The sequence below is a fragment of the Triticum urartu genome, chromosome 1, assembly GCF_003073215.2.
Source record: "Triticum urartu cultivar G1812 chromosome 1, Tu2.1, whole genome shotgun sequence".
Classification (NCBI taxonomy): Eukaryota; Viridiplantae; Streptophyta; class Magnoliopsida; order Poales; family Poaceae; genus Triticum; species Triticum urartu.
The window spans coordinates 229,722,367-229,749,269 of NC_053022.1; the positions used below are offsets into that span (position 1 = coordinate 229,722,367).

Genomic DNA, 26,903 nt, shown 5'->3' on the forward strand with positions numbered 1-26,903 from the left:
CCGCGCTACTTCTACTTCTAGTAGTAGTAGCGCGGTTGCCACCCGCGCTACTACTACTTAGTTGTAGCGTGTGTCAAGGCCCCGCGCTACTACTAACTAATTGAGAATTAAAAAAATTCCATCCATGGCGGCTGCTTTTGCTGGGCATCGTCCTCTCCATCCATGGCTGCTACTGGTCCTGGAGGGGATGAAGTTGTTCGTGGTGATGGTGTTTCCCCACCCAACTTGTGCCCGCACCTCTCGTCTACTGCTGCTACAAGAGAAGAGAAAATTATTAGAAAGAGGAATAGAGAGATAGAGAGAAGTAGGAGGAGGAACTCACCGGTGGCCGCCGGAGTTGGAGCCGATGCCCGAAACCCTAGATGAAGCTCGGTGACCTGCTGCTGCTTGTCATGGGACCCTTGAACCGGCGAGGAGGTGCAAGTGGCTGCGTCCATGGCGGATCTGGCCGCCGCCATGGATGACGCTCTGCTAGTTTCCGTCTCCTTCCACCAGCGGAGAAGAAGGAGCATGGAGGGGGAGGGGAGGGGTCTGCAGTGCCGTCGAGGATGGAGGATGGAGGGGGAGGGGGAGAGGAGGCCGCCGGATTTGTGAGTGCCACCGAGGTGCGAGGCCGGCAGTGGCGGTGGGTGAGGAAGGGAATGGCGAGTGGGAGGAGAAGGGGAATCAGAAGAGTGTGGGTTTGGATTTGGGCCTCGACACGCTATGTGTACATATGTCTTGGTGGGTTGATAGTAGTAGCGCGGGTTTATACCCCTCGCTACTACTATGGCATGTCCTGGGTGGGCACGGTAGAGACCACTTAGTAGTAGCGAGGGTTATAAACCCGCGCTACTACTATCAACTTAGTAGTAGCGCGGGTTTATACCCCTCGCTACTACTATGGCATGTTCCGGGGGCGCACGACAGAGACCACTTAGTAGTAGCGAGGGTTACAAACCCGCGCTACTACTATCAACTTAGTAGTAGCGAGGGGTAAAAAACCTGCGCTACTAGTAAGTAGCAGTAGCGAGGGTTATAAACCCTCTCTACTAGTAAGTGTCAGCCTATAAGCTTTTCCCTAGTAGTGGCTCTAGATGGCCAAGCGGGTTGGCCCGTAGTGTGAAGCCGCCAAATATGAAGATCTGGTCGGGGAGAAAAACCTCCCATAGGGCAGCATCGTTGTAGATGATCGATGGAGCCATCGAACCTTCTGGTGACGACATAGTGGAACTCTCAATGAAAGCACCAATGTCAATGTCAAAACCAGTGGATCTCGGGTAGGGGGTCCCGAACTATGCGTCTAAGGTTGATGGTAACAGGAGACAGGGGACACGAAGTTTTACCCAGGTTCGGGCCCTCTTGATGGAGGTAATACCCAACGTCCTGCTTGATTGATATTGATAAGTATGAGGGTTACAAGAGTTGATCTACCACGAGATCGTAATGGCTCAAAACCCTAGAAGCTTAGCCTGTAAGATTATGATTGCCTCTACGGACTAAACCCTCCAGTTTATATAGACACGGGGGCTAGGGTTGTCCAAAGTCGATTACAGAGAAAGGAATCATCATATCTGAACGCCAGGCTTGCCAACCACGCCAAGGAGTGTCCCATCCGGACATGGGAGAGAGTCTTTTGTCTTGTATCTTCACGGCCCATCAGTCCGGCCCATGTCCAACAGGTCGGACGCCTGAGGACCCCTTAATCAAGGACTCCCTCAATGAGCCCAAGAATAAATGGGCCCTGAGAAGGCCGAAAGATAACACGGGCTGGAAATGGCCCAATGGAATAATGGGACATTAATGGGTATAAAGGGGTACACTGTTCATCGCGGGCAAGATTCACCACGGGTCGTTAATGGGCCAAGAGTTACAAATGACCTCGTATGGGCCGAAAGACATCATGGGCCATACATGGGCCGGAAGTTATAACAGGCTGGAATCATATTGGATGGCCCATATGAAGCTACTGGGCTTAATTACAATAGGCCGTAACGGGCCGTGAGTTAGCGGGCCGTAAATGGGCTATATAGGAACAGGCCGTTAACGGGCTTTCCATGGGCCGGCCCGTGACCTTTTGACCAAGTAAAATTGGCCTGCCTTTTCACCGAATGGGCCTCTGTTGGGCCGTGCCACGTATCAACGTATCATAGGCGCCTCCTGTCCAATGAATGGATGACATCTGTCCCAACGGTGAGCTAACATGTGTTTCCTCCGGCCAATGAGAATTTTACACATGGAAAATCCTCATTGGTCTGGGCTGTTAGAGGGTTATCGGATCCAAAACCGGACCCGATAGCTTAACGGTGACCCGTTACGGTGGATGCCACGTGTCAGTCACCCTTGACGAAAGCACTTCCATGACGCGCGATTTATCGTCATGGAAGTGGACACTTCCGTGATGATAATTTTGGTAATGTCATGGAACACTTCTATGATAGCACAGGTATGACTATCTTGATTCTGTCATAAATTTGTCATGGATGTACATGCATGACAGAAAACGTGACCTACTATGTCAAACACGTATCATCACGGAAGTGTATTTTTTTGTCGTGCCATAGGGTCCGCATGCTTAACGTTCGATGACGATTTGTATTATGAGTTATGTGATTTGATGACCGAAGTTTGTTCGGAGTCCCGGATGAGATCATGGACATGACGAGGAGTCTTGAAATAGTCAAGAGGTAAAGATTCATATATTGGAAGGTTATATTCGGACATCGGAATGGTTCCAAGTGATTCAGGTATTTTTTTTTCTGGAGTACCGAGGGGTTACCGGAACCCCCAGGAAAGTTAATGGGCCTTAGTGGGCTTTAGTGGAGAGAGGGAAGACGGGCCACGAGGTGGCGCGCGCCTCCCCCCTGCCCAAACCGAATTGGACAAGGGGTGGGGGCACGGCCCCCTCCTTCCTTTCCCTCTGGTGGAAGAAAGGGAAAAGGGGGGCGAATCCTACTTGGACTGGGAGTCCAAGTAGGACTCCACCCCTTTGGCGCACCCCTCCTGGCCGCCGGCCTCTTCTCTCCCTCCTTTATATACGTGGCCAGGGGGCACCCCAATAACACAACAAGTATTCTCTTAGCTGTGTGCGGTGCCCCCTCCATATTTTAACACCTCGGTCATATCATCGTAGTGCTTAGGCGAAGCCCTGCATCGGTAACTTCATCATCACCGTCTCCACGCCGTCATGATGACGGAACTCTCCCTCGTCCACAACTGGATCAAGAGTTCGAGGGACGTAATCATGCTGAACGTGTGTTGAACATGGAGGTGTCGTACATTCGGTACTTGGATCGGCTGGATCGTGAAGACATTCGACTACATCAACCACGTTACTAAACGCTTCTACTTTCGATCTATGAGGGTACGTGGACGCACTCTCCCCTCTCTTTGCTATGCATCTCCTAGTTAGATCTTGCATGATCGTAGGAAATTTTTTGAATTACTACATTCCCCAACACCGCCTGCTAACGCCTCCCATGGCCGACTGTGCTGCCGCGGGACTCACCGGACCACCCTACTCCCATTGTCGTCCAGGCCATTCCTCTTCTCACCAACACCTCCTGTTATTCTCTGGCGATGACAGCCTCACACCACAGCTGAACCAGTGAACCCTCGTACTCCCCTCCGCGTGGGCATCCATCTGCCTCGTCTTCCCTGGCTCCACGTCGTTCCCTTCCTAGGCCTCGTCGTTGTCCATCGCCTGGGTGCTGTCCGCGCGGCGTGGTCAACATGGTCAACGAACGACAGCCATCAGAAGAGGACTCTATGCAGTGAAGCTGACATATGGACCCACCAGCTACATCTTTGCATGCAAGGAAGTGTGTCCATATTACGGGCAAAAAAATGATTCTTCCCGCTGACAGCTGGGACCCACCAGCTATATCTTCGCACGCAAGGAAGTGCGTCCATATTATGGGCAAAAAAATTATTCTTCCCGCTGACAGCTGGGACCCACCAGCTATATATTCACACGCAAGGAAGTGCGTCCATATTAAGGGCAAAAAATGATTCTACACCCTAACATTTGGGACCCACCAGCTATATCTTCGCACACAAGGAAGTGTGCCCTTATCCTCCCTGACAGTTGGGACCCACCCGGTCGAAGTGTATGTAGCATTTTCTGTCTTGTTGCGAACGTGTACATACATACTGGTCGATCGGTCTCTCTGCAACAATGAACCATGGCCGAGCAAGCACCAGCATGTGTAGTAGTAGAGCCCCCGATGTAGCAATTCAGGCAATCCCTTCTAAACTGTGTACACGTACGTACAGCCAAATGCCAAAAAATATGGCCACGTACGTACATACGGGTGGGGTCTCGAATGCCTACTCACGCATACGTACGACTAGGGCTCCTGTACATGGAGAGGCAATGGACGGCAGCAACGGCGTCCTATTCATCGGGCAGCCAACCGGTTGGGTCGGAATTGAGAAACATCGTCCTGTTCATCGGGAGGCAACAGACTGGGTCAGAATGCCTCCTATTCAATGGGAGCCAACCGGCTTGGGTCTGAACAGACTGGGTCAGAACAGCCGAAACAGGGTCTGGCGTACCGCAAAACGGAGGAAACGGACTTATGTTGGAGCGCTACGGTCGAAAAGGCGGTCCTATTCATCGGGAGGGGTGTGGCGTACCGCAAAACGGAGGAAACGGACTTATGTTGGAGCGCTACGGTCGAAAAGGCGGTCCTGTTCATCGGGAGGGGTGTGGCGTACCGCAAAACGGAGGAAACGGACTTATGTTGGAGCGCTACGGTCGAAAAGGCGGTCCTGTTCATCAGGAGGGGTGTGGCGTACCGCAAAACGGAGGAAACAGACTTGTGTTGGAGCGCTACGATCAAAATGGGGGTCGTGTTCATCGAAGACGGAGGAAACATACTTGTGTTGGAGCGCTACGGTCGAAATGGGGGTCCTGTTCATCGGAGGGGTGTAGTGGCATACCGTAAAAGGGGACTCCACGGGCTACTATTCACCCACCGTCGACTTCCTTCAGCCTCCACCTACACTGTTCATCCACCGCGTCTTCCTCCTGCGTCCACCAGCTACCATTCATCCATCCCTCCACTAGCTACTGTTCATCCACCCCTCCACTGGCTCGGCTGTGGCGGCCTCCTCTCGGGATCTTGTTCATCCAGCGACAATGGCCTACTACTACTATCACGGGGTCCTGTTCATCCAACCCCCGCCGGGAACTATTCATCCAACCCCAACCACGTACGTCTCGACTCGTTCAACCACCCCCCCCCCATGTTCACTATCTAATCAAGAGGCAGTAGGTTCGATCGGCTTCAGTTAGCAGCAGTAGAGAAGGAGTCGCTCGGGTTCAGTTAAGAAGATCGATCGCTCGGGTTCAGTAACATAGCTAGTGCAATCACCCGGGTTCAGTAACGTAGCTAGTGCAATCGCTCGGGTTCAGTAAGCGAACACCTCGCTTGGGTTCAGTTAGAGCCCAACGCCTTGCACACACACGCATACGTGTACGAGAGAAACGTGTAAAACCTCAGTGCATCGTTCGGCCCCGACCACCAACCGTAATCGGGAACTTCCCAAAATTTTCCTCACCCTCGCTTCTACCACGTTTTTTTCCATCATGGACGGCCCAAAGAATGTCATGTAGGTGCGTCTCCGGCCCGCCCAAGACGAAAAACCAGTTTTCTATCATGATTTTTTTTCATAGACGTAGGAGTCCACCACATCTATGATGATACCGGGTTTTGTCATAATTATCATCATAGAAGTGTCATAAGCATGACAGAAAAAAATTAGTTCGGCCCAAAATGAAGGAAATATGCCCTAGAGGCAATAAAAGTTGTTATTTATATTTCCTTATATCATGATAAATGATTATTATTCATGCTAGAATTGTATTAACCGAAAACTTAGTACATGTGTGAATACATAGACAAAACAGAGTGTCCCTAGTATGCCTCTACTTTACTAGCTCATTAATCAAAGATGGTTATAGTTTCCTGACCATAGACATGTGTTGTCATTTGATGAACGGGGTCACATCATTAGAGAATGATGTGATGGACAAGACCCATCTGTTAGCTTAGCATAATGATCGTTAAGTTTTATTGCTATTGCTTTCTTCATGACTTATACATATTCCTCTGACTATGAGATTATGCAACTCCCGAATACCGGAGGAACACCTTGTGTGCTATCAAACATCACAACATAACTGGGTGATTATAAAGATGCTCTATAGGTGTCTCAGAAGGTGTTTGTTTGGTTGGCATAGATCAAGATTAGGATTTGTCACTCCGAGTATCGGAGAGGTATCTCTGGGCCCTCTCGGTAATGCACATCACTATAAGCCTTGCAAGCAATGTGACTAATGAGTTAGTTACGGGATGATGCATTACGCAACGAGTAAAGAGACTTGCCGGTAACGAGATTGAACTAGGTATGATGATACCGGCGATCGAATCTCGGGCAAGTAACATACCGATGACAAGGTGAATAACGTATGTTGTTATTGCGGTTTGACCGATAAAGATCTTCGTAGAATATGTAGGAACCAATATGAGCATCCAGGTTCCGCTGTTGGTTATTGATCAGAGATGTATCTCGGTCATGTCTACATAGTTCTCGAACCCGCAGGGTCCGCACGCTTAACGTTTGATGACGATTTGTATTATGAGTTATGTGTTTTGGTGACGAAGATAGGTCAGAGTCCCGGATGAGATCACGGACATGATGAGGAGTCTCGAAATGGTCGAGGGGTAAAGATCATATATTGGAAGATGGTATTCTGACACCGGAATGGTTTCGAGTGGTTGAGGTTTTCCGGAGTACCGAGGGGTTACTAGAACCCCCCGGGGGAAGTCATGGGCCTCATGGGCCACGGGAGAGAGGGGGCAGCCCACAAGGGGTGGTCGCGCCCCCCGCCCCCATGGGAGTCCGAACTGGACTAGGGGAGGGGACAACACCCCCCTTTCCCTCTCCTACTCCCTCTCCCTTTCCCCCTTTTTCCACTCTGGAAAAGGAAGAGGGAATCCTACCAGGACTAGGAGTCCTAGTAGGACTCCCCTATGGCGCGCCCCTCTAGGCCGACCGCCTCCTCCCCTCCTTTATATACAGGGGCAGGGGCACCCCAAAGCACAACAATTGTTCTCTTAGCCGTGTGCGGCGCCCCCCTCCATAGTTTACTCCTCTGGTCATAGCATCGTAGTGCTTAGGCGAAGACCTGCGGAGATCACATCACCATCACCGTCACCACGCCGTCGTGCTGATGAAACTCTCCCTTGACCCTCTGCTGGATCAAGAGTTCGAGGGACATCATCGAGCTGAACGTGTGCTGAACTCAAAGGTGTCGTATGTTCGGTACTAGATCAGTTGGATCATGAAGACGTTTGACTACATCAACCGCTTTAACCTAACGCTTCCATTTTCGATCTACGAGGGTACGTGTACACACTCTCCCCCTCTCGTTGCTATGCATCTCCTAGATAGATCTTGCGTGATCGTAGGAAATTTTTTGAAATTGCATGCTACGTTCCCCAACAGTGGCATCCGAGACAGGTCTATGCGTAGATGATATGCTCGAGTAGAACACAAAGAGTTGTGGGCAAAAATAATCATACTGCTTACCACCAATGTCTTATTTTGATTCGGCAGTATTGTTGGATGAAGCGGCCCGGACCAACCTTACATGAACACGTTCATGAGACCGGTTCCAACGACAGACATGCAACTTGTTTTGCACGAAGGTGGCTGGCGGGTGTCTGTTTCTCCAACATTAGTTGAATCAAATTTGACTATGTAAGGTCCTTGTTGAAGGTTAAAACAGCACACTTGACGAAAAATCGTTGTGGTTTTGTTGCGTAGGTAAGAACGGTTCTTGCTAGAAGCCCGTAGCAGCCACGTAAAAACTTGCAACAACAAAGTAGAAGACGTCTAACTTGTTTTTGCAGGGCTTGTTGTGATATGATATGGTCAAGACATGATGTGATATACGTTATTGTATGAGATGATCATGTTTTGTAAAAGTTATCGGCAACTGGCTGGAGCCTTATGGTTGTCGCTTTATTGTATGAAATGCAATCGCCATGTAATTGCTTTACTTTATCACTATGCGGTAGTGATAGTTGTAGAAGCAATAGTTGGCGAGATGACAACGACGCTACAATGGAGATCAAGGTGTCAAGCCAGTGACGATGGAGATCATGACGGTGCTTTGGAGATGGATATCAAAGGCACGAGATGATGATGGCCATATCATGTCACACATTTTGATTGCATGTAATGTTTATCAATTATGCATCTTATTTTGCTTAGTATGACGGTAGCATTATAAGTTGATCCCTCACTAAATTTCAAGGTATAAGTGTTCTCCCTGAGTATGCACTGTTGCGACAATTCGTCGTGCCGAGACACCACGTGATGACCGGGTGTGATAAGCTCTACATTCACATACAACGGGTGCAAGACAGTTTTGCATGTGCAGAATACTCGGGTTAAACTTGACGAGCCTAGCATATGCAGATATGGCCTCGGAACACTAAGACCGAAAGGTCGAACGTGAATCATATAGTAGATATGATCAACATAGAGATGTTCACCATTGAAAACTACTCCATCTCACGTGATGATCGGACATGGTTTACTTGATATGGATCACGTGATCATTTAGATGACTAGAGGGATGTCTATCTAAGTGGGAGTTCTTAAGTAATATGATTAATTGAACTTAAATTTATCATGGACTTAGTCCTGATAGTTTTTGCATATCTATGTTGTTGTAGATCATTAGCCCGTGCTACTGTTCCCTTGAATTTTAATGCGTTCCTAGAGAAAGCTAAGTTGAAAGATGATGGTGGTAACTACATGGACTGGGTCCATAACTTGAGGATTATCCTCATTGCTGCACAGAAGAATTACGTCCTGGAAGCACCGCTAGGTGCAAGACCCGCTGCAGGAGCAACTCCCGACGTTATGAACGTCTAGCAAACTAAAGCTGATGACTACTCGATAGTTCAGTGTGCCATGCTTTATGGCTTAGAATCGGGACTCCAAAGACGTTTTGAATGTCATGGAGCATATGAGATGTTCCAAGAGTTGAAGTTAATATTTCAAGCAAATGCCCGAGTTGAGAGATATGAAGTCTCCAATAAGTTCTATAGCTGCAAAATGGAGGAGAACAGTTCTGTCAGTGAACACATACTCAGAATATTTGGGTACCATAACCACTTGACTCAGCTGGGAGTTAATCTTCCTGATGATAGTATCATTAATAGAGTTCTTCAATCACTGCCACCAAGATATAAAGTCTTCGTGATGAACTATAACATGCAAGGGGTGGAAAAGACAATTCCCGAGCTCTTCGTGATGCTTAAGGCTGTGGAGGTAGAAATCAAGAAGGAGTATCAAGTGTTGATGGTTAACAAGACCACTAGTTTCAGGAAAAAGGGCAAAGGGAAGAAGGGGAACTTCAAGAAGAATAGCAAGCAAGTTGCTGCTCAAGGGAAGAAGCCCAAGTCTGGACCTAAGCCTGAAACTGAGTGCTTCTACTACAAAGAGACTGGTCACTAGAAGCGGAACTGCCCCAAGTATTTGGCGGATAAGAAGGATGGCAAAGTGAAAGGTATATTTGATATACATGTTATTGATGTGTACCTTACTAATGCTCGTAGTGCCGCCTGGGTATTTGATACTAGTTCTGTTGCTCATATTTGCAAATCGAAACAGGGGCTACGGATTAAACGAAGATTGGCTAAGGACGAGGTGACGATGCGCGTTGGAAATGGTTCCAAAGTAGATGTGATTGTTGTCGGCACGCTACCTCTACATCTACCTTCGGGGTTAGTTTTAGACCTGAATAATTGTTATTTGGTGCCAGCGTTGAGCATGAACATTATATCTGGATCTTGTTTGATGCGAGACGGTTATTCATTTAAATCAGAGAATAATGGTTGTTCTATTTATATGAGTAATATCTTTTATGGTCATGCACCCTTGATGAGTGGTCTATTTTTGTTGAATCTCGATCGTAGTGATACACATATTCATAATATTGAAGCCAAAAGATGAAAAGTTAATAATGATAGTGCAACTTATTTGTGGCACTACCGTTTAGGTCATATTGGTGTAAAGCGCATGAAGAAACTCCATGCTGATGGGCTTTTGGAATCACTTGATTATGAATCACTTGATACTTGCGAACCATGCCTCATGGGCAAGATGACTAAGACTCCGTTCTCCGGAACAATGGAGCGAGCCACTGACTTATTGGAAATAATACATACTGATGTATGCGGTCCAATGAGTGTTGAGGCTCATGGCAGGTATTGTTATTTTCTGACCTTCACACATGATTTGAGCAGATATGGGTATATCTACTTAATGAAACATATGTCTGAAACATTTGAAAAGTTCAAAGAATTTCATAGTGAAGTAGAAAATCATCGTAACAAGAAAATAAAGTTTATACGATCTGATCGCGGAGGCGAATATTTGAGTTATGAGTTTGGTCTTCATTTGAAACAATGTGGAATAGTTTCGCAACTCACGCCACCTGGAACACCACAGTGTAATGGTGTGTCCGAACATCGTAACCGTACTTTATTAGATATGGTGCGATCTATGATGTCTCTTACCAATTTACCACTATCGTTTTTTGGGGTTATGCTTTAGAGATGGCTGCATTCACGTTAAATAGGGCACCATCTAAATCCGTTAAGACGACACGATATGAACTGTGGTTTGGCAAGAAACCAAAGCTGTCGTTTCTTAAAGTTTGGGGCTGTGATGCTTATGTGAAAAAGCTTCAACCTGATAAGCTCGAACCCAAATCGGAGAAATGTGTCTTCATAGGATACCCAAAAGAAATTGTTGGGTACATCTTCTATCATAGATCCGAAGGCAAGATATTTGTTGCTAAAAATGGATCCTTTCTAGAGAAGGAGTTTCTCTCGAAAGAAGTGAGTGGGAGGAAAGTAGAACTTGATGAGGTAGTTGTACCTTCTCTCGAATTAGAAAATGGTTCATCACAGAAATCAGTTCCAGTGATGCCTACACCAATTAGTGACGAAGTTAATGATGATGATCATGAAACTTTAGATCAAGTTACTACCGAACCTCATAAGTCAACTAGAGTACGGTCCGCACCAGAGTGGTACGGTAGTCCTATTCTGGAAGTCATGTTACTAGACCATGATGAACCTACGAACTATGAGGAAGCAATGATGAGCCCAGATTCCGTGAAATCGCTTGAGGCCATGAAATCTGAGATGGGATCCATGTATAAGAACAAAGTATGGACTTTGGTTGACTTGCCCGATGATTGGCAAGCCATAGAGAATAAATGGATCTTCAAGAAGAAGACTGACGCTGACGGTAATGTTACTGTCTACAAAGCTCGACTTGTTACGAAAGGTTTTCGACAAGTTCAAGGAGTTGACTACGATGAGACCTTCTCACCCGTAGTGATGCTTAAGTCTGTCCGACTCATGTTAGCAATTGCCGCATTTGATGATTATGAAATTTGGCAAATGGATGTCAAAACTGCATTCCTTAATGGATATCTCAAAGAAAAGAGTTGTATATGATGCAACTAGAACGTTTTGTCGATCCTAAAGGTGCTAACAAAGTGTGCAAGCTCCAGCGATCCATTCATGGACTGGTGCAAGCCTCTCGGAGTTGGAATATACGCTTTGATAGTGTGATCAAAGCATATGGTTTTATACAGACTTTTGGAGAAGCCTGTATTTACAAGAAAGTGAGTGGGAGCTCTGTAGCATTTCTGATATTATATGTGGATGACATATTGTTGATCAGAAATGATACTGAATTTCTGAATAGCATAAAAGGATCTTGAATAAGAATTTTTCAATGAAAGACCTCAGTGAAGCTGCTTATATATTGGGCATCAAGATCTATAGAGATTGATCAAGACCCTTAATTGGACTTTCACAAAGCACATACCTTGATAAAGTTTTGATGAAGTTCAAAATGGATCAGTCAAAGAAAGGGTTCTTGCCTATGTTGAAAGGTGTGAAGTTGAGTCAGACTCAATGCCCGACCACTGCAGAAGATAGAGAGAAAATGAAAGTTATTCCCTATGCCTTAGCCATAGGTTCTATCATGTATGCAATGATGTGTACCAGACCTGATGTGTGCCTTGCTATAAGTTTAGCAGGGAGGTACCAAAGTAATCCAAGAGTGGATCACTAGACAGCGGTCAAGAACATCCTGAAATACCTGAAAAGTACTAAGGATATGTTTCTCGTTTATGGAGGTGACAAAGAGCTTGTCGTAAATGGTTACGTTGATGCTAGCTTTGACACTGATCTAGATGACTCTAAGTCGCAAACCGGATACGTATTTATATTGAATGGTGGAGCTGTCAGTTGGTGCAGTTCCAAACAGAGCGTCGTGGCGGGATCTACGTGTGAAGCAGAGTACATAACTGCTTCAGAAGCAGCAAATGAAGGAGTCTGGATGAAGGAGTTCATATCCAATCTAGGTGTAATACCTAGTGCATCGGGTCAAATGAAAATCTTTTGTGACAATACTGGAGCAATTGCCTTAGCGAAGGAATCCAGATTTCACAAGAGAACTAAACACATCAAGAGACGCTTCAACTCCATCCGTGATCAAGTCAAGGAGGGAGACATAGAGATTTTCAAAATACATACGGATCTGAATGTTGCAGACCCGTTGACTAAGCCTCTTCCACGAGCAAAACATGATCAGCACCAAGACTCCATGGGTGTTAGAATCATTACTATGTAATCTAGATTTTGACTCTAGTGCAAGTGGGAGACTGAAGGAAATATGCCCTAGAGGCAATAATAAAGTTGTTATTTATATTTCCTTATATCATGATAAATGTTTATTATTCATGCTAGAATTGTATTAACCGGAAACTTAGTACATGTGTGGATACATAGAAAAAACAGTGTCCCTAGTATGCCTCTACTTGACTAGCTCATTAATCAAAGATGGTTATAGTTTCCTGACCATAGACATGTGTTGTCATTTGATGAACGGGATCACATCATTAGAGAATGATTAGATGGACAGGACCCATCCATTAGCTTAGCATAATGATCGTTAAGTTTTATTGCTATTGCTTTCTTCATGACTTATACATATTCCTCTGACTATGAGATTATGCAACTCCCTAATACCGGAGGAACACCTAGTGTGCTATCTAATGTCACAAAGTAACTGGGTGATTATAAAGATGCTCTACAGGTGTCTCCAAAGTTTTTTGTTGGGTTGGCATAGATCAAGATTAGGATTTGTCACTCCGAGTATCGGAGAGGTATCTCTGGGCCCTCTCGGTAATGCACATCACTGTAAGCCTTACAAGCAATGTGACTAATGAGTTAGTTACTGGATGATGCGTTACGAAACGAGTAAAGAGACTTGCCGGTAACGAGATTGAACTAGGTATGATGATACCGACGATCGAATCTCAGGCAAGTAACATACCGATGACAAAGGAAATAACGTATGTTGTTATTACGGTTTGACCGATAAAGATCTTCGTAGAATATGTAGGAACCAATATGAGCATCCAGGTTCCACTTTTGGTTGTTGATCAAAGATGTGTCTCGGTCATGTCTACATAGTTCTCGAACCCGTAGGGTCCACACGCTTAACGTTCGATGACGATTTGTATTATGAGTTATGTGTTTTGGTGACCGAAGATAGTTCGGAGTCCCAGATGAGATCAAGGACATGACGAGGAGTCTCGAAATGGTCGAGAGGTAAATATTGATATATTGGAAGATGGTATTCGGACACCAGAATGGTTTCGAGTGGTTCGGGTATTTTTTCGGAGTACCGAGGGGTTACCGGAACCCCCCGGGGGAAGTCATGGGCCTCATGGGCCACGGGAGAGAGAGGGGGCAGCCCATAAGAGGTGGTCGCCCCCCCCATGGGAGTCCGAATTGGACTAGGGGAGGGGGCGGCGGCCCCCTTTCCCTCTCCTACTCCCTCCCCCTTTCCCCTTTCCCACTCTGGAAAAGGAAAAGGGAATCCTATTAGGACTAGGAGTCCTAGTAGGAGTCCCCCCATGGCGCGCCCCTCTAGGCCGGCCGCCGCCCCCCTCCTCCTTTATATACGGGGGCAGGGGGGCACCCCAAAGCAAATTGTTCTCTTAGCCGTGTGCGGTGCCCCCTCCACAGTTTACTCCTCCGGTCATAGCATCGTACTGCTTAGGCGAAGCCCTGCGCGGATCACATCATCGTCACCACGCTGTCGTGCTGACGAAACTGTCCCTCGCCCCTCTGCTGGATCAAGAGTTCGAGGGACGTCATCGAGCTGAATGTGTGCTGAACTCGAAGGTGTCGTACGTTCGATACTAGATCGGTTGGATCGTGAAGATGTTCGACTACATCAACCGCGTTAACCTAACGCTTCCGCTTTCAGTTTACGAGGGTACATGGACACACTCTCCCCCTCTCGTTGCTATGCATCTCCTACATAGATCTTGCGTGATCATAGGATTTTTTTTGAAATTGCATGCTACGTTCCCCAACACAAAATGTCACAGATATGTCTTTTTTTGTAGTGTTGACTAGTATATGGCTAGAGTCTATAAGACAATATGCTTTCTAGATCATGTGATGTAACGAAAATGATGCATTTGTGTATGATACAACATTTGTACACGCGAACCTAACAGTGTGATACCGGTTCCTTGAAACTAGCCCGGGGACAGGCTGTCACAACCCTTCCTTTGGAAATTGCGCCATTCTTCAGTCTATGTGATTCCTTCCTCGATTGTTTTTGCCACTATATGTACTAATTTTCACTTGTGGCTTTGGTCAAGTTGGGTTGCATCGCTCCTACATTTTCCCTTTATGTCACCGCTAGTTCGACTAAGGGTCGCATGGGAGCACCTTTGTGATTGTGTCACCAGGTCAACTGGGCGGGTACCTCAGGTGGGAGAAGCCAAACACTAACCGTCACAATACACGAAACCATTCGGCATGACAAGAAGGGCCTGTTCTGAAGTCCTCCCAACTCCGCCAGCTCCAAAAATTCAGCTTCTCAACCTAACTTCTCGCTCCACGCAGCAATTCACGTCTGTTCTCCACTGAAAACAACTTCTCCATCGCCAACTTGGGTTTCATGCGGCTGTTGCGCCATGTTGGGCTGGATAGAGATCGTTAAATGGGCTGCATGTGGCCCAAAATGAAAGGAGAGACGTGCTGAGCATGTTTCCACGATGAAAAACGGTAGGAGTGAGATGAAACGAAGCGTTTTCGTCACTTGGCGATGGCAACCCTTGTATTTTCAGCCAACTCCAAGCTTGTGTGGATTTCTGAAGCTGCGATTCCCCAGCTTCTTAAACTCTTTTGTATTTACACTAGGATCGACAATGGCTTCTCGAAGCTAGCTTCCTGGAGCTAAAGCGTTCAGCTCAGCTCCACACATTTAGGTTGTGAAGCGTGGAGCTAGAGGACTCCAAAACAGGCCCGAAGTATTGAGATTAGCCAACTATGTTGACTACTGGACTTGACTTTAAGCAAGCCATTATAACCTACATCGGTCTTCGGCATTCCCAATGCCACGATGACACAACTAGGCCTCCCAATCGAGTCCTTCACCAGATCGGATAATGACTGTCTATGGACCCCGAAATCTGGTCCGAGGGATGCTATTGCCCTATAGCTCTCTCTCCGCCTTGTGTTTTGACCATACGACTGGATTGCCTGGCTTTCCTGCTGGCCTACCCAAAGTGACACTAGATTGGCTAGGGGTTGTTCTCATAAGCACTCCAAGCTTGCTTTTTGGCCGAGGAGGTTGAAGTTAAAAGCCAATTAACACAATTATTTAGATTCAGATCAGAACATTATTTTAATAAAAACCAAAACAACCAAAAACCAACGAGTCCCGCAGAATCGGCCCGGAAGTTGTTATAAGTCGACACCACAGGACGACTAAATTATCCATGCTAGCATCTCGTAGGTCGACCGACGAGTCCCACAAAACCGTCCTTAAGTGTGTTAACCCCACGCCATAAGATAGCTAAACTAGCCATGCCGACCTCTCGCGGGTCAGCCGATGGGTCCCACAGACCCAACATGGAGGCTGTTAAGGCTAACAAGACGGCTAAATTATTTCCATGCCGGCATCTGAAAGGTTGATCGACGGATCCTACAAAACCGGCCTGTGGACTACTTATGCCCAAACACTGTCTCAATTGAGGTAATTCCCAAGAGGATTCGACCCTGCAACACAACATCTTCTCTGCCAAGCCGCACCTCGGTGATGACAAAAGGCACAAGTGCTTAAGTGCTATAAGGTTCTAGGTGCATAACGGATTTTGAGCCGGTACACACCTTGAGGCCTTCTTGTGCCAAAACACCGTACTCGGTTGAGCTAGTTCTCGAGGAGATGCGATCCTCATGTCGGCCATGTTGCCCAACACGAGTCTCGGGGGCTACTATATTGACGATTCAATGTAGGATATTCAAAGTGCAATATGTTTTCTGAGGAGATTTTGATCCTCAGGTTGACCCCTCGCGCTCGACCCGAGTCTCTAAGGCTACTACACACCGTGGATTTTTCCTAAAGTATGCTACCAAGCGAGAATTGGATCCTCAAGACGATTTTTGCGAATCGACTGAGTCTCGGGGGCTACTGGGATCAGCGGTTTAATTTTATCCTTCAGGTGCGTACTGGATTTTAAGCCGACACACACCTTGAGGGCTAATAGCTATATATCTCGACACAAAATAAATTGCACCAATCGAAAAAATTATGCGAAAAATCAGCTTGCAGAAACTGGCTTAGCAGGATTTTTTCCATGGAGGCCGTCCATCTTCATCGACAACTCAAGACCGAGGTGGTGCGCACCACTTTAGAAGTAGTCGGCTTGGAAGCCAGCTGCGAGTGGTTGGCTGGGGGGGGGGCTTTTTCGACGTGCAGCTCGATCATACTCCTCCAATATTTTTCAGAGACCGAGGTGGTTTTAGTAACCTCATATGCAGTCCAGCATCGTAGCTTGGGTGCAAGAATACACTGATTGGGGGAACTTCTCGTTGAACTAGTTTCAAGACCGACAATTAAAGATGAAGAGCAGTTCAAATGAGTCGAGGTCCGACCAGACTTGAATACCGGTTCAGGGGATATCGACGGTGCCCCGTCTAGGGGGCCTCTCACCATGTCGACTCCCGGCCTCATGGACGAGGTCGAGGACACCTAGGTCGGTTCCATCCGGGGCCACTTTGGGTGTCCCATGGCGATCTACAAGTAGTCCCGCTGTACAAGAAAATGACTCATCCGTGGAGGAGTCCTCTCCACCGATGTAGCCGACTAGGACTCTTGTAATTCTAGGCCTCCGGTAACTTATATAAACTCGGGTTGTGCTAGTCGATCAAATACATCTAGACAGACAACAATCACATGGTAGGGTAGATCATCTGTACTCTGTACTTCAATCCAAATAAATAAAAACAAGCATGATGTAGGATTTTCTTTCTTTGGTGAGCCCGAACCTGGGAAAAACTTTGTGTACTTGTTACCGTAATGTCCGATCGTCTAGCTCGGGTTCCTACTCTGAGATCTGTCGGATTTAGCTCCGTCAGCGGCCACCCTACCCTAGAGTTCCACGATGGCGACAGCGGAGGAAGAGAGTGGGGGTGGAGGGAGGCGGGGAACCCTATGAAAAAGTTCAACACAGGGATGAGTTGGATATATATATATAGAGAGGGAGGTGAATTACGTGTGATACGTTAAATCAGGGAGTTAAACTAGTGAGATTTGGTTTTTAGTGTGAGGGAGGCAAAACTAAAGCGTATGCATCGGACTATCGACACTCCTTTGACAGTGGAGATTTGTAAACCATGGATGAAAAAGTAAGAGAGAATTTCTTATTTAACACTGTTAAATTTTGTTTCCCTATTTGACATCGAAAAATATTTTTTTCCTTGTATAACATCAAGTCTAATTTTTATGCCCTTTATAACATTTTCGTCCATTTTAAGCCTTAAAGGTGTTAATTAACACATGAAAAGACCTTTTTACCCCTGATGTGGTATGTGATAAGAAAAATTCATAGATGCTAGTACGTGCTAATAATGTTCGGCCGGCTTGGTTTGTTGTATGCGACTAAGTATAGCGAACTAGCTGCATGTGTGCTGTCCACTTGGTTCGGTTCCTAACTGCGTGAGCCAACTTCCAAAGAAAATCAATTGAGTGCTTAAGTTAGCTCTTGCGTACGATGTAACCGCTCTCCTCTCCGTAGATACGTATACTGTACAGTAATATCTAGTCCGTGCTTATTGATACTGCCCGATGCCATGTCAGGCACACGCATTAAATAATCTCTAGCTGATTAACCAACGAAGTACACATGAGTCCGGGGTCACGAAGAAGGACGGCGGCCGCTCACACTCCCCACTGCACAAAACGCGCCCACACAGCAAGTTGGCTCACGCAGCTATGAACCGAACCAGCTGGACAGCAAACATGCAGCTAGTCCGCTAAAGTTAGCCGCATACAACAAACCAAGTCGGCCGGAGATTATTAGCACGTACTAGTATCTATGAATTTTTTTATCATATACAATATAGGGGTAAAAAGGTCTTTTCATATGTCAATTAACACCTTTAAAGCTTAAAATAGACGAGAGTGTTATAAAGGGCATAAAATTTAGACACAGTGTTATATAGGGAAGAAAATATTTTTCGGTGTCAAATAGGGAAACAAAATTTAACACCGTGTTAAATAAGGAATTCTCTTAAAAAGTAAAGGGCGCGCTGAACGACAGTACGCTACAGCTGTGGCATGAAACGTGCCGTCGCAACACATCTCAACTGCGAACGCATCGCACATCTCCCTGCGGCGACCGACCGTCACGTAGTTAGACCCGTGTGCGCCGCAAGCTGCCAGCCCTCCCTATATCCTCTCTTCCCTCTCCGCTCTCGGGTTTCTTCACCATTAGATCCCACCGATTCCACGCTCCACTGATCCTGCTGGTCCGGCGGCTCGCCGCTACCGATTGAACACCCCAATTCGGCCCCCTCCATTCGGTCGAATTGGGAGGTTCTTTGGAAGCGCATCCACCCACGAATCGAGGTAATTGACTTATGCTCCACGCCCTGGCATTGGTTTCTTGCGTAAAGCTTGGATCTTTCCTTGGATTAACTTGCTGGACCGGCTTGTTGTGGAGTGGGCGTCGTCATGGATGTGCCTGACCCGAATCTTGGCGTCCTTAGCTTGTCGCTCACGGGGGAAAGTTTTTCTTCAATCCGTGAACTGTTTGTTGTATCTAACCGTGTCAAATGTCGACTTGCAGGATTGGAGCTTTCTTGCAGTTGCATTTAGGAATCATGAATAATTTGTTGCAAGACTGAAACGGGTGTTGAGGTAACTACTGGAGGAATTTGTTATTATGGCCAATGCCCTGATTCTGTCCGGGGCTTATGAGCTTGCTGAATATCTGAAGCACAAGTAACCATGGATAGAAAAGTCGGAGTGGTTTTAGTCTGCCTGCTCTTCCTACTCATTGGGGAAGTTTCGGCGGTTGCCCAGACCGAGGTTGGTCATGTGCGTGTAACACAGGAGGCACCAGATCTGAAGCTAGAGGATGCTGGTAGACATGATGTGTCCCAAAGTGGAAGGGTGTCGGTGTATGTTGTTGCATGGTCCACGCTTGCGATGGCTGCAGCAACAGGGCTGGGAGCAGTTCCCTTCTTTTTCCTGGAGCTAGAGGCCCAATGGGCGGGCCTTTGCAATGGGTTGGCAGCTGGGGTGATGTTGGCAGCAAGTTTTGATCTTGTGCAGGAAGGGCAGATGTATGGCAGTGGGAGTTGGGTTGTTTTTGGGATTTTGAGTGGAGGGATCTTTATTTGGCTTTGCAAGAAGGTAAATCTTGCTTCATACTCTTTGTCGTTTAGCGATATCATTGATCATTTACATCGACTAATTTATTGCCAGATATAAACAGCTATTATAGTCGAAAGAACTAGTTAAGGCACCTATGATGTATGCTCTAGCTCAAGAAAAAACTTTAGTTTACTCCGAGATGGCTTTCTTCTGTCCAAGTATCTGTCAGCATGCTGATGGTTTAGCAGTATGAGCCTACTTACATAGTCTTGGATCCACAATTTTTGTAGCTGCCAGGGTTAAGTCTGAAGCGCAGGCAGTTGAAGGAAGTGCACTAGTCAAGTCAGCGGGATGTTTCAGTGAAAGAATTAAACAAAATCATTAGGTTTCATGATGAAGTGCCACGTCCAGCGGGCAGAACACATTAGTCTGCTCTGGCTGAAATTTGTTTATGTGGGCATTGTGCGAGCTGCTTAGATGCGGTTGGTATTCACAGCATTTATTCCAGTTTGGTGGACAAACCCACTTAAAGTGGTCAGCAGCATGCAGCTTCCTACGCGTGTCTCGTCTGATGTTTCTGTCGAGGGATGCTCAATGCTGGTCATTCCCAGGTTTTGGCCACACAGTTCGCGAACGGTAATACCTCCTGGCAGAGCAAACTTTTTCGGTGGTGCTCACTCGCCTCGAACGGGTGTAGAATGAGACCATATTTTCCTTGAACCAGCCGATGAACATCCGTCGGCATGACCTTGTACAGATCTGTTTCGTCAACGTTGAGCATCAGCCTCTATGCCGAGTGCATGCCCTTGATGGGCCCTGTACCGCTGGGAAGTGGTATGCTGCATACAGCTAACGTGGCAGGAAAGGAATGGCCACTGTAGCAGGAAAGGATGGACACGTATATGCAAAACCGTAAAGAGAGAGCTAGCTATATATACTCTATGTAACTACTCCCTCTGTCCCATAATATAAGAGCGTTTTTATGCTATACTAGTGTTAAAAACGTTCTTATATTATGAGACAGAGGGAGTACAAGTCTACACTCTACAACTTGGTACTGTTAGTGTGTTTTTTTGACAGAAAGTGATGGCGAATATATTTTTTCAAAGGGTTTGTTAGTGTATGTTTGGTTGTACTGCAGCTAATGTTGAGTGCTCATATGCGGGCTTACCAGCTAACGTTGTGCCTCATGTAGCTCCACCGCAACCGCAAGTGCCCACTTAACTTAGGAGTTGCCCACAAAGAGCCACTTCGTGATTATTTTGCTGGCGGGCTTGGCTTGGCGGGTCTATTGGCAGTGCTGCCATTTTCATGCCTAAGTAGGTTAATGTGAACATGGTACTCGTTATGTGTCTACAATAGTAACTACCCTCATGTAGGCTTATCTTGCTTTAAAAGAATTAGACTGCTGATAAGATTATTCTGGTTACCTGAGCTGAAACCTTAAATGTCAATGCATTGCTGATGTGCATATTGCTGTGCCAGTTCAACGTTCTGAATTGCCACTAGAATAAACTTGTTAACCGCATTTAGCATCATATCAGCTCAGGATGCTAGCTGTGTTTTCAGCATTAGCGAATATATTTTGCTCCATTCATTTTGGTTATATTTTCCTTTAGATGATACAGTATCTTTCATTTCGTTGATCACAGATTCTTGAGCAACATGGAGAAGTAAGTATGTTGGATATAAAAGGTGCAGATGCAAGTAAAGTTATTCTTGTTGTTGGAATAATGACACTCCATTCTTTTGGCGAGGGTTCTGGTGTTGGTGTTTCCTTTGTTGGGTCAAAAGGATTATCTCAAGGTCTTTTAGTTACTATAGCTATAGCAGTGCACAACATACCTGAAGGCCTGGCTGTAAGCATGGTACTATCATCTAGGGGTGTCTCCCCACAAAAAGCAATGTTATGGAGTATCATAACATCTTTACCACAGGTGCGTTTTCTTTTGCTGTCATCGAGTGGAAATATGAAAGTATTATTTGATACACGCATCATCCTCATTCAGTCATGGAACATTCATCAATTTTTAGCTATATTAATTCCTTATTTCTTAACTAGAAAAATAATACTGAATCGGATAATCGGTTTGGCTCCCAGGTCCAGATGAGTCTGGAATCTGGACCCTTCATTCTTATTGAGATTGTTAACCGTAGCTGCATTCCAGTGCATATTCGTCCTTTTTACAAAAAAATTGAACAGTGGTAGGCCTCATGTACCAGACATTAATACAGGCTGCTCCATTTCTTCTGTGTCAGTACAGACAGCAGCTTGATGCTCATTCACCGCGTAGTACTCACACCTGGACCGACGTGGTGGTTTGCCGTGAATGCCAGCAGGTTCCCTAGTAATTAAAAGACCCAACCAGCCTCCCAGCTAACACCTTCTTCCTCCCCTGAATCTGGCTATACCGAGTCCATGGTGTCTTCTTCCTTCAGCGTTCTAATCATATACACCTTGTTAGGACAAGCTGTGTGGTCTTTAGGGTGCCTCCCCACTCTGCAAGAGCAAGTTGGACTCATCAACTGACATGACACTACTGCACTTGACTTACATTATGCCACAATTGGTACCCACTTAATTTTTTGGCGCATGGTTCACAAAATCCCTGAAGTTAAAAACTGCAGTTTTGTTCTGTACTTCAGTATGTGAGAACTCATCTAAACTCAAGTGGTTTCAGATTGCGGCCTAATTTGTCTTCCCCTTGTATGGAATGGTACGTTTCAGAAATCTGTACAAATAGGTGAACAATTCATCGACTGAAGCATTTGGAACATACTTCTTTTTCCACCTGGAGGCTTGAGGGTCCATTTTCCCTGTCGTTTCTGCAGGTACCGCCGGCTCGCTGTCTCCCGTCGATGAATCATTGCCAATCTATGTTCCTCCACACCTTTCTGTATCCCGTCAAGGTCCTCAAGTTCTTCATGGTCCACCCAACCTTCACCTTCTGCAACTTCCTCGCAGATCCTGCCTGCCCACAAGGGCCAAGGCAAGTGTCGGGGAAGGTGCATGGCAACCCTGTAGGCTGTCGGCATCATCACAAACCGGAGAACCGTCCAATCTCTCTACGTCACATCGCCAAATATTGGCAGGCTGCTAACACATGATGAGTCAAAAAGATTACATCCTAAACATAATCCAGGCACCATACACATCAAGGCACATACCTGTTGGCTAGACCTAGGGGAAACTCCATGGTAGCTGCACACCCGCATCAAGCTGGCAATCATGCTCATGGGTTCAGGCGCCCATGGGTGCATCCGACCCGAATGGGTAGTGTATGGGTTGTCGACTTCACCCAGTAGTAACCCGATTAGTCGTGGGTAGGTATGTGCATAACTTCATACCTATGGGTAACCTGATTAACTATTCTTACTAATTATAAATATTTCATTTTATATAAGAAGTATTTTTAGAAAAAATATACACTGTATACTCTATAATGGGTAGTAAATCTGTACAATTATTTAAACGCAAGCCAACAATGTACATCAAGTACGATGCAAAAAAGAAGTACAGCAAGTAGGCCAAAAGTTCAAGACTAACACAACGTGTATGCATCTCTAGTCCTTTGCTCTTCTCTTCATCCACACAAATCAAGTTTCATGGGCCAAAAATTGCTCAGTCATCGGTCCATAGGAGATGTGCCAGTTGCATGGCACCAAGACCCTGGTGCATCCAATTCATGTAAAGCAAGTAACAACCTCGAGTAGCTAACGAGATAGGGATGGGCAAGCCCTGTAGGCGGTGTTGCAAGGAACAATTTTAACATACAAAAAATATCCTTATTCTATGGAATGTTGGTCAGAGATAAATGTGAAGTATGATAATTATTCTTCAATGCTCACCTGATGGTGCCCAATTGGGTCAAATTACCTGATGGGTTTGGGCATGGGTCTAAACTTAGACCCATGGGTAGGGTTGTGGGTTTGGGATGAACCCGATAGTGGGTTCGGGCATGTGTCTGGTTGAGGTCGACCTGACCAAACCCGAACCAATTGCCAGGTCACCTAGTACCAAAAAATGGCCCCAGCCCAAGGTTGAAGATGACTGGCTCTGTTTACACAGTTCTCGACCACCTTACCCTACATGATGCTTAACCATGTGTTCTTCTCTAGTTTGGCCCATGCAACCACGTTCATCAACTCTTGGGCCTTACCAAAAAATTCTGTACCACTGTCCAGGCAGGACTCATTTTCGTGCACCAGCAGTACATAAGTTGGGACGTCAAGAAAGCCGCAAGCACTGTTGCAGGCAACATTTACAACCCAGCGCTTCTGTTGGCTGGCGGGCTAGACATACCCCATCGCGATAAGCTGAATGCAATACCTCATTTTCCACTCCACCTTATCTTACATGATATTAATTTCGGCACACACCCCACACTCAAACTTGAAGGTCCAGGTACGAAGTTCATCTGTACTCCCGAGCCAAATCGCCTACCCACATTAAAAACCCTCATTTAAAATATTTTTGAGCTGGAACAAGAGAATCCATTTGTGAAATTAACTAGTATCGTTTTTCTTTGTATGTTTGTTTTTGTGTCCATGTGTGTTGCTTATTTGTTTGCTTGTGCAAAACAGTATGTTGGTTTATGTATGTGTGCTAGAAAGTGGTGAAAGACTTAAGGTCCTAACTCCTAAGTACAGTTGACATGCACCATAGCTTTGCACACTCTCATGAATCATAAAATGATTATATTTTTCCTGTGAAATTTTAAATTTTAATGACCTCAGACTCTGAATTGTTGAAATATCATAATGAATCACAGTGGTAGATTCACTGGTGAGTACTAGTACTATATTTGTATTCGCAGCAGGAGTGCTTTCTTTGTCATGTCATACTTCTTTGTAATTTACTATTTTTGTTGCCATTTTTTGTAGTCCAATAAGGCTAAGTGCTTCACATACTAGTTTGGTAACCGTCTGTGACTCAAAAAGTTTCTCCAAACTCCTCCCTAACCTAATTGACAAATCAACAATAACATTTCACATCTTGGAGAGGAGTCACATTTATAATGAACTTGTGTGGAAACGAGCTCATCAAACATCTCAAAGAAGCGCAATTAGAGAAATGGCATCACAAAGGATCTTAAATACTAAATCGTATGACAATCACTATTTATTTATTGGCATTGTACAAATAAATTCTGTACTATTTTCTTCTCTTAAAAAGGACAGCCACTGCTGTTTACACGTGCAACTTTTTCTTAGTATTACTTTGTGAATGAAATGCTCATATGCTTATCTGCAACAGCTTTCAAAGTTGATCTCCACTTTTGAGTTACATTCTTTTCTTTACACTCTGATGACCCTGTTTCATTTTCCTTGGTAAATATAGCCAATTGTTGCTGTGCCTGCATTCCTTTGTGCCGATGCATTTCAGAAGGTGCTTCCTTTCTGTACTGGTTTTGCTGCAGGGTGCATGATATGGATTGTTATTGCAGAGGTTCTTCCTGATGCTTTTAAGGTGACTACCCTTTCGTCATCAAGAAATTGTTAACTGAAGTTGTTGTTTTGCTCCGGAAGGATCTCTGAGTATTTCTGTGTTACATGCAGGAAGCGACTCCATCTCAAGTAGCCTCTGCTGGAACACTTGCTGTTGCTTTTATGGAAACATTAAGTACCGTGCTTCAGGGATTCACGGATGGCCACGGGTAAGTTGCCTCTTATATTATTTAAGGATCTTACTTGGACTAGTACAACTTTCAACTGATGCTGTTGATTTGTTCTGATCTAGCTTGGAAGATACATCAGGCTTTTTGGTATCACTTGTATTTGGTCTTGGTCCACTTTTTGGAGGAATTATACTTGTCGCGTTCTCGCTTGCCTTCAACATGCCACACCCTCTTCTTACTGGTGTAGCATCTGGCATTGCCTTCCGTCTTGCTTCATGGAGGCCATTGCAACTTGTGATGTCCTTAAAGATGGGTCTCTTCACCACCTTGTTCCTCCTGCTAGGAGGTTCCGTCTTCTACCATCTCGTGGAAGCAAGCATCCTTATGGTTGCTAAACACAAGAAATCATCCGTCAATGTCATTACATCTTCCAGCGGGCTCTCTCTTAGTGTCCTCACACAGCAATCGCTCCTTGCTTGCGGTTGCGTCTTCCTTCACGCCTACGCCGAAGGGCTTGCACTTGGTGTGGCGGCACGCAAGGCATCTGGTCTAGGCCGCTACATGGTTCTTCCAGTCTCTCTTCACGGCCTACCACGGGGTGCTGCTGTTGCTAGTTGTGTATATGGTGCCACTGATAGCTGGCGAGGAGCCTTGGCAGCTGCAGCTCTGACCGGGTTTGCGGGACCAAGCGCGGCCATTGGTGCAATCCTTGCGAAGATTGGCTATGATGGACTGGACTATTGGATGGTGATTGCATGCGGGGCTTTGATCCCGAGCTTTGGCCGTGTCTTCAGACGCTCGCTGCGGCTGGACGCGAGGAACAGCGTCTGCGGGCTCCTGATAGGTTTTGGTTTTGCTTGGGTGTGCTTGATGTCCACCAGATTCATCTGCTTGCACACCCCTTACTGCAATTCAGCTCCAGAAGCGGTCACATGATGTGTTCCTGTCAGATAGTCACATGTAACATCAATGTAACGATAATACTGAAATTATAAGAGGGATATCCTTTCCTTGTATGAACAAAGTGATGAAAGGGAAACGAACATTAGACAGTGATTTTGCCTGGAATAATCTTGCAAATTGTGCCACCACAACACAAAAGAAAAGACCGCCTGCTACTTTGGTGAATGTTCATTTAGGTGTAATATCCCTTGGCCTCAGTATGATGGCTGAGCACGAGCAGAACAGGTGAGAGCTTCGGGGAGAAGAAAGCATACGAGAGAGAGAGCTGATTCGAAAGTCCTCTTATGAACAATAGTAATAAAAAACATGTTTTTTTTTCAAACTTGTCAAATATTTTGAGTGCTTGCAAAGTTTTGTCGTTGAACATTCATGAAGTTTCATCACGGAATGACATTCAAGAAAGCTCATGAATGTCATTTTATAATAGCTTTGCAAGCAGTCAGAAACTTTTCGAGATTCATCACTGTTTAAGATCAATTTTGAAAATTGTGCGGCGCATGATGAGTGGCAGTGAGCGTATGTTCTTTCCAACGGCGATATCTTTTC

At 45.8% G+C, this 26,903-nt stretch overlaps 1 protein-coding gene across 2 annotated transcripts; it reads left to right on the forward strand.

Moving 5' to 3' along the window:
- Positions 1-18,757: 18,757 nt before the first annotated feature.
- LOC125554873 (putative zinc transporter At3g08650) lies at positions 18,758-26,462 on the forward strand. 2 transcript variants are annotated; one of them, XM_048718262.1, is made up of 7 exons: positions 18,758-19,026; positions 19,247-19,815; positions 21,429-21,713; positions 23,962-24,181; positions 25,197-25,246; positions 25,336-25,433; positions 25,517-26,462. In XM_048718262.1, exons 2-7 carry the CDS (start codon positions 19,408-19,410, stop codon positions 26,328-26,330), a joined length of 1,875 nt encoding a protein of 624 aa, XP_048574219.1. In that variant the 5' UTR covers positions 18,758-19,026; positions 19,247-19,407; the 3' UTR covers positions 26,331-26,462. The 2 variants fall into 2 exon arrangements, with proteins under 2 accessions (XP_048574219.1, XP_048574225.1); XM_048718268.1 differs by lacking the exon at positions 23,962-24,181 and having other exon boundaries at positions 25,118-25,246.
- The last annotated feature ends 441 nt before the right edge of the window (positions 26,463-26,903 follow it).

Excerpts from the sequence above, each read along its gene's own strand:
- LOC125554873 (XM_048718262.1), top strand. The coding sequence starts at position 19,408 with ATGGATAGAAAAGTCGGAGTGGTTTTAGTCTGCCTGCTCTTCCTACTC. Across the intron at positions 21,714-23,961 it reads TCATAACATCTTTACCACAG|GCAGGACTCATTTTCGTGCA; the intron begins GTGCGTTTTCTT and ends ACCACTGTCCAG. Across the intron at positions 25,247-25,335 it reads TTCTTCCTGATGCTTTTAAG|GAAGCGACTCCATCTCAAGT; the intron begins GTGACTACCCTT and ends TGTTACATGCAG.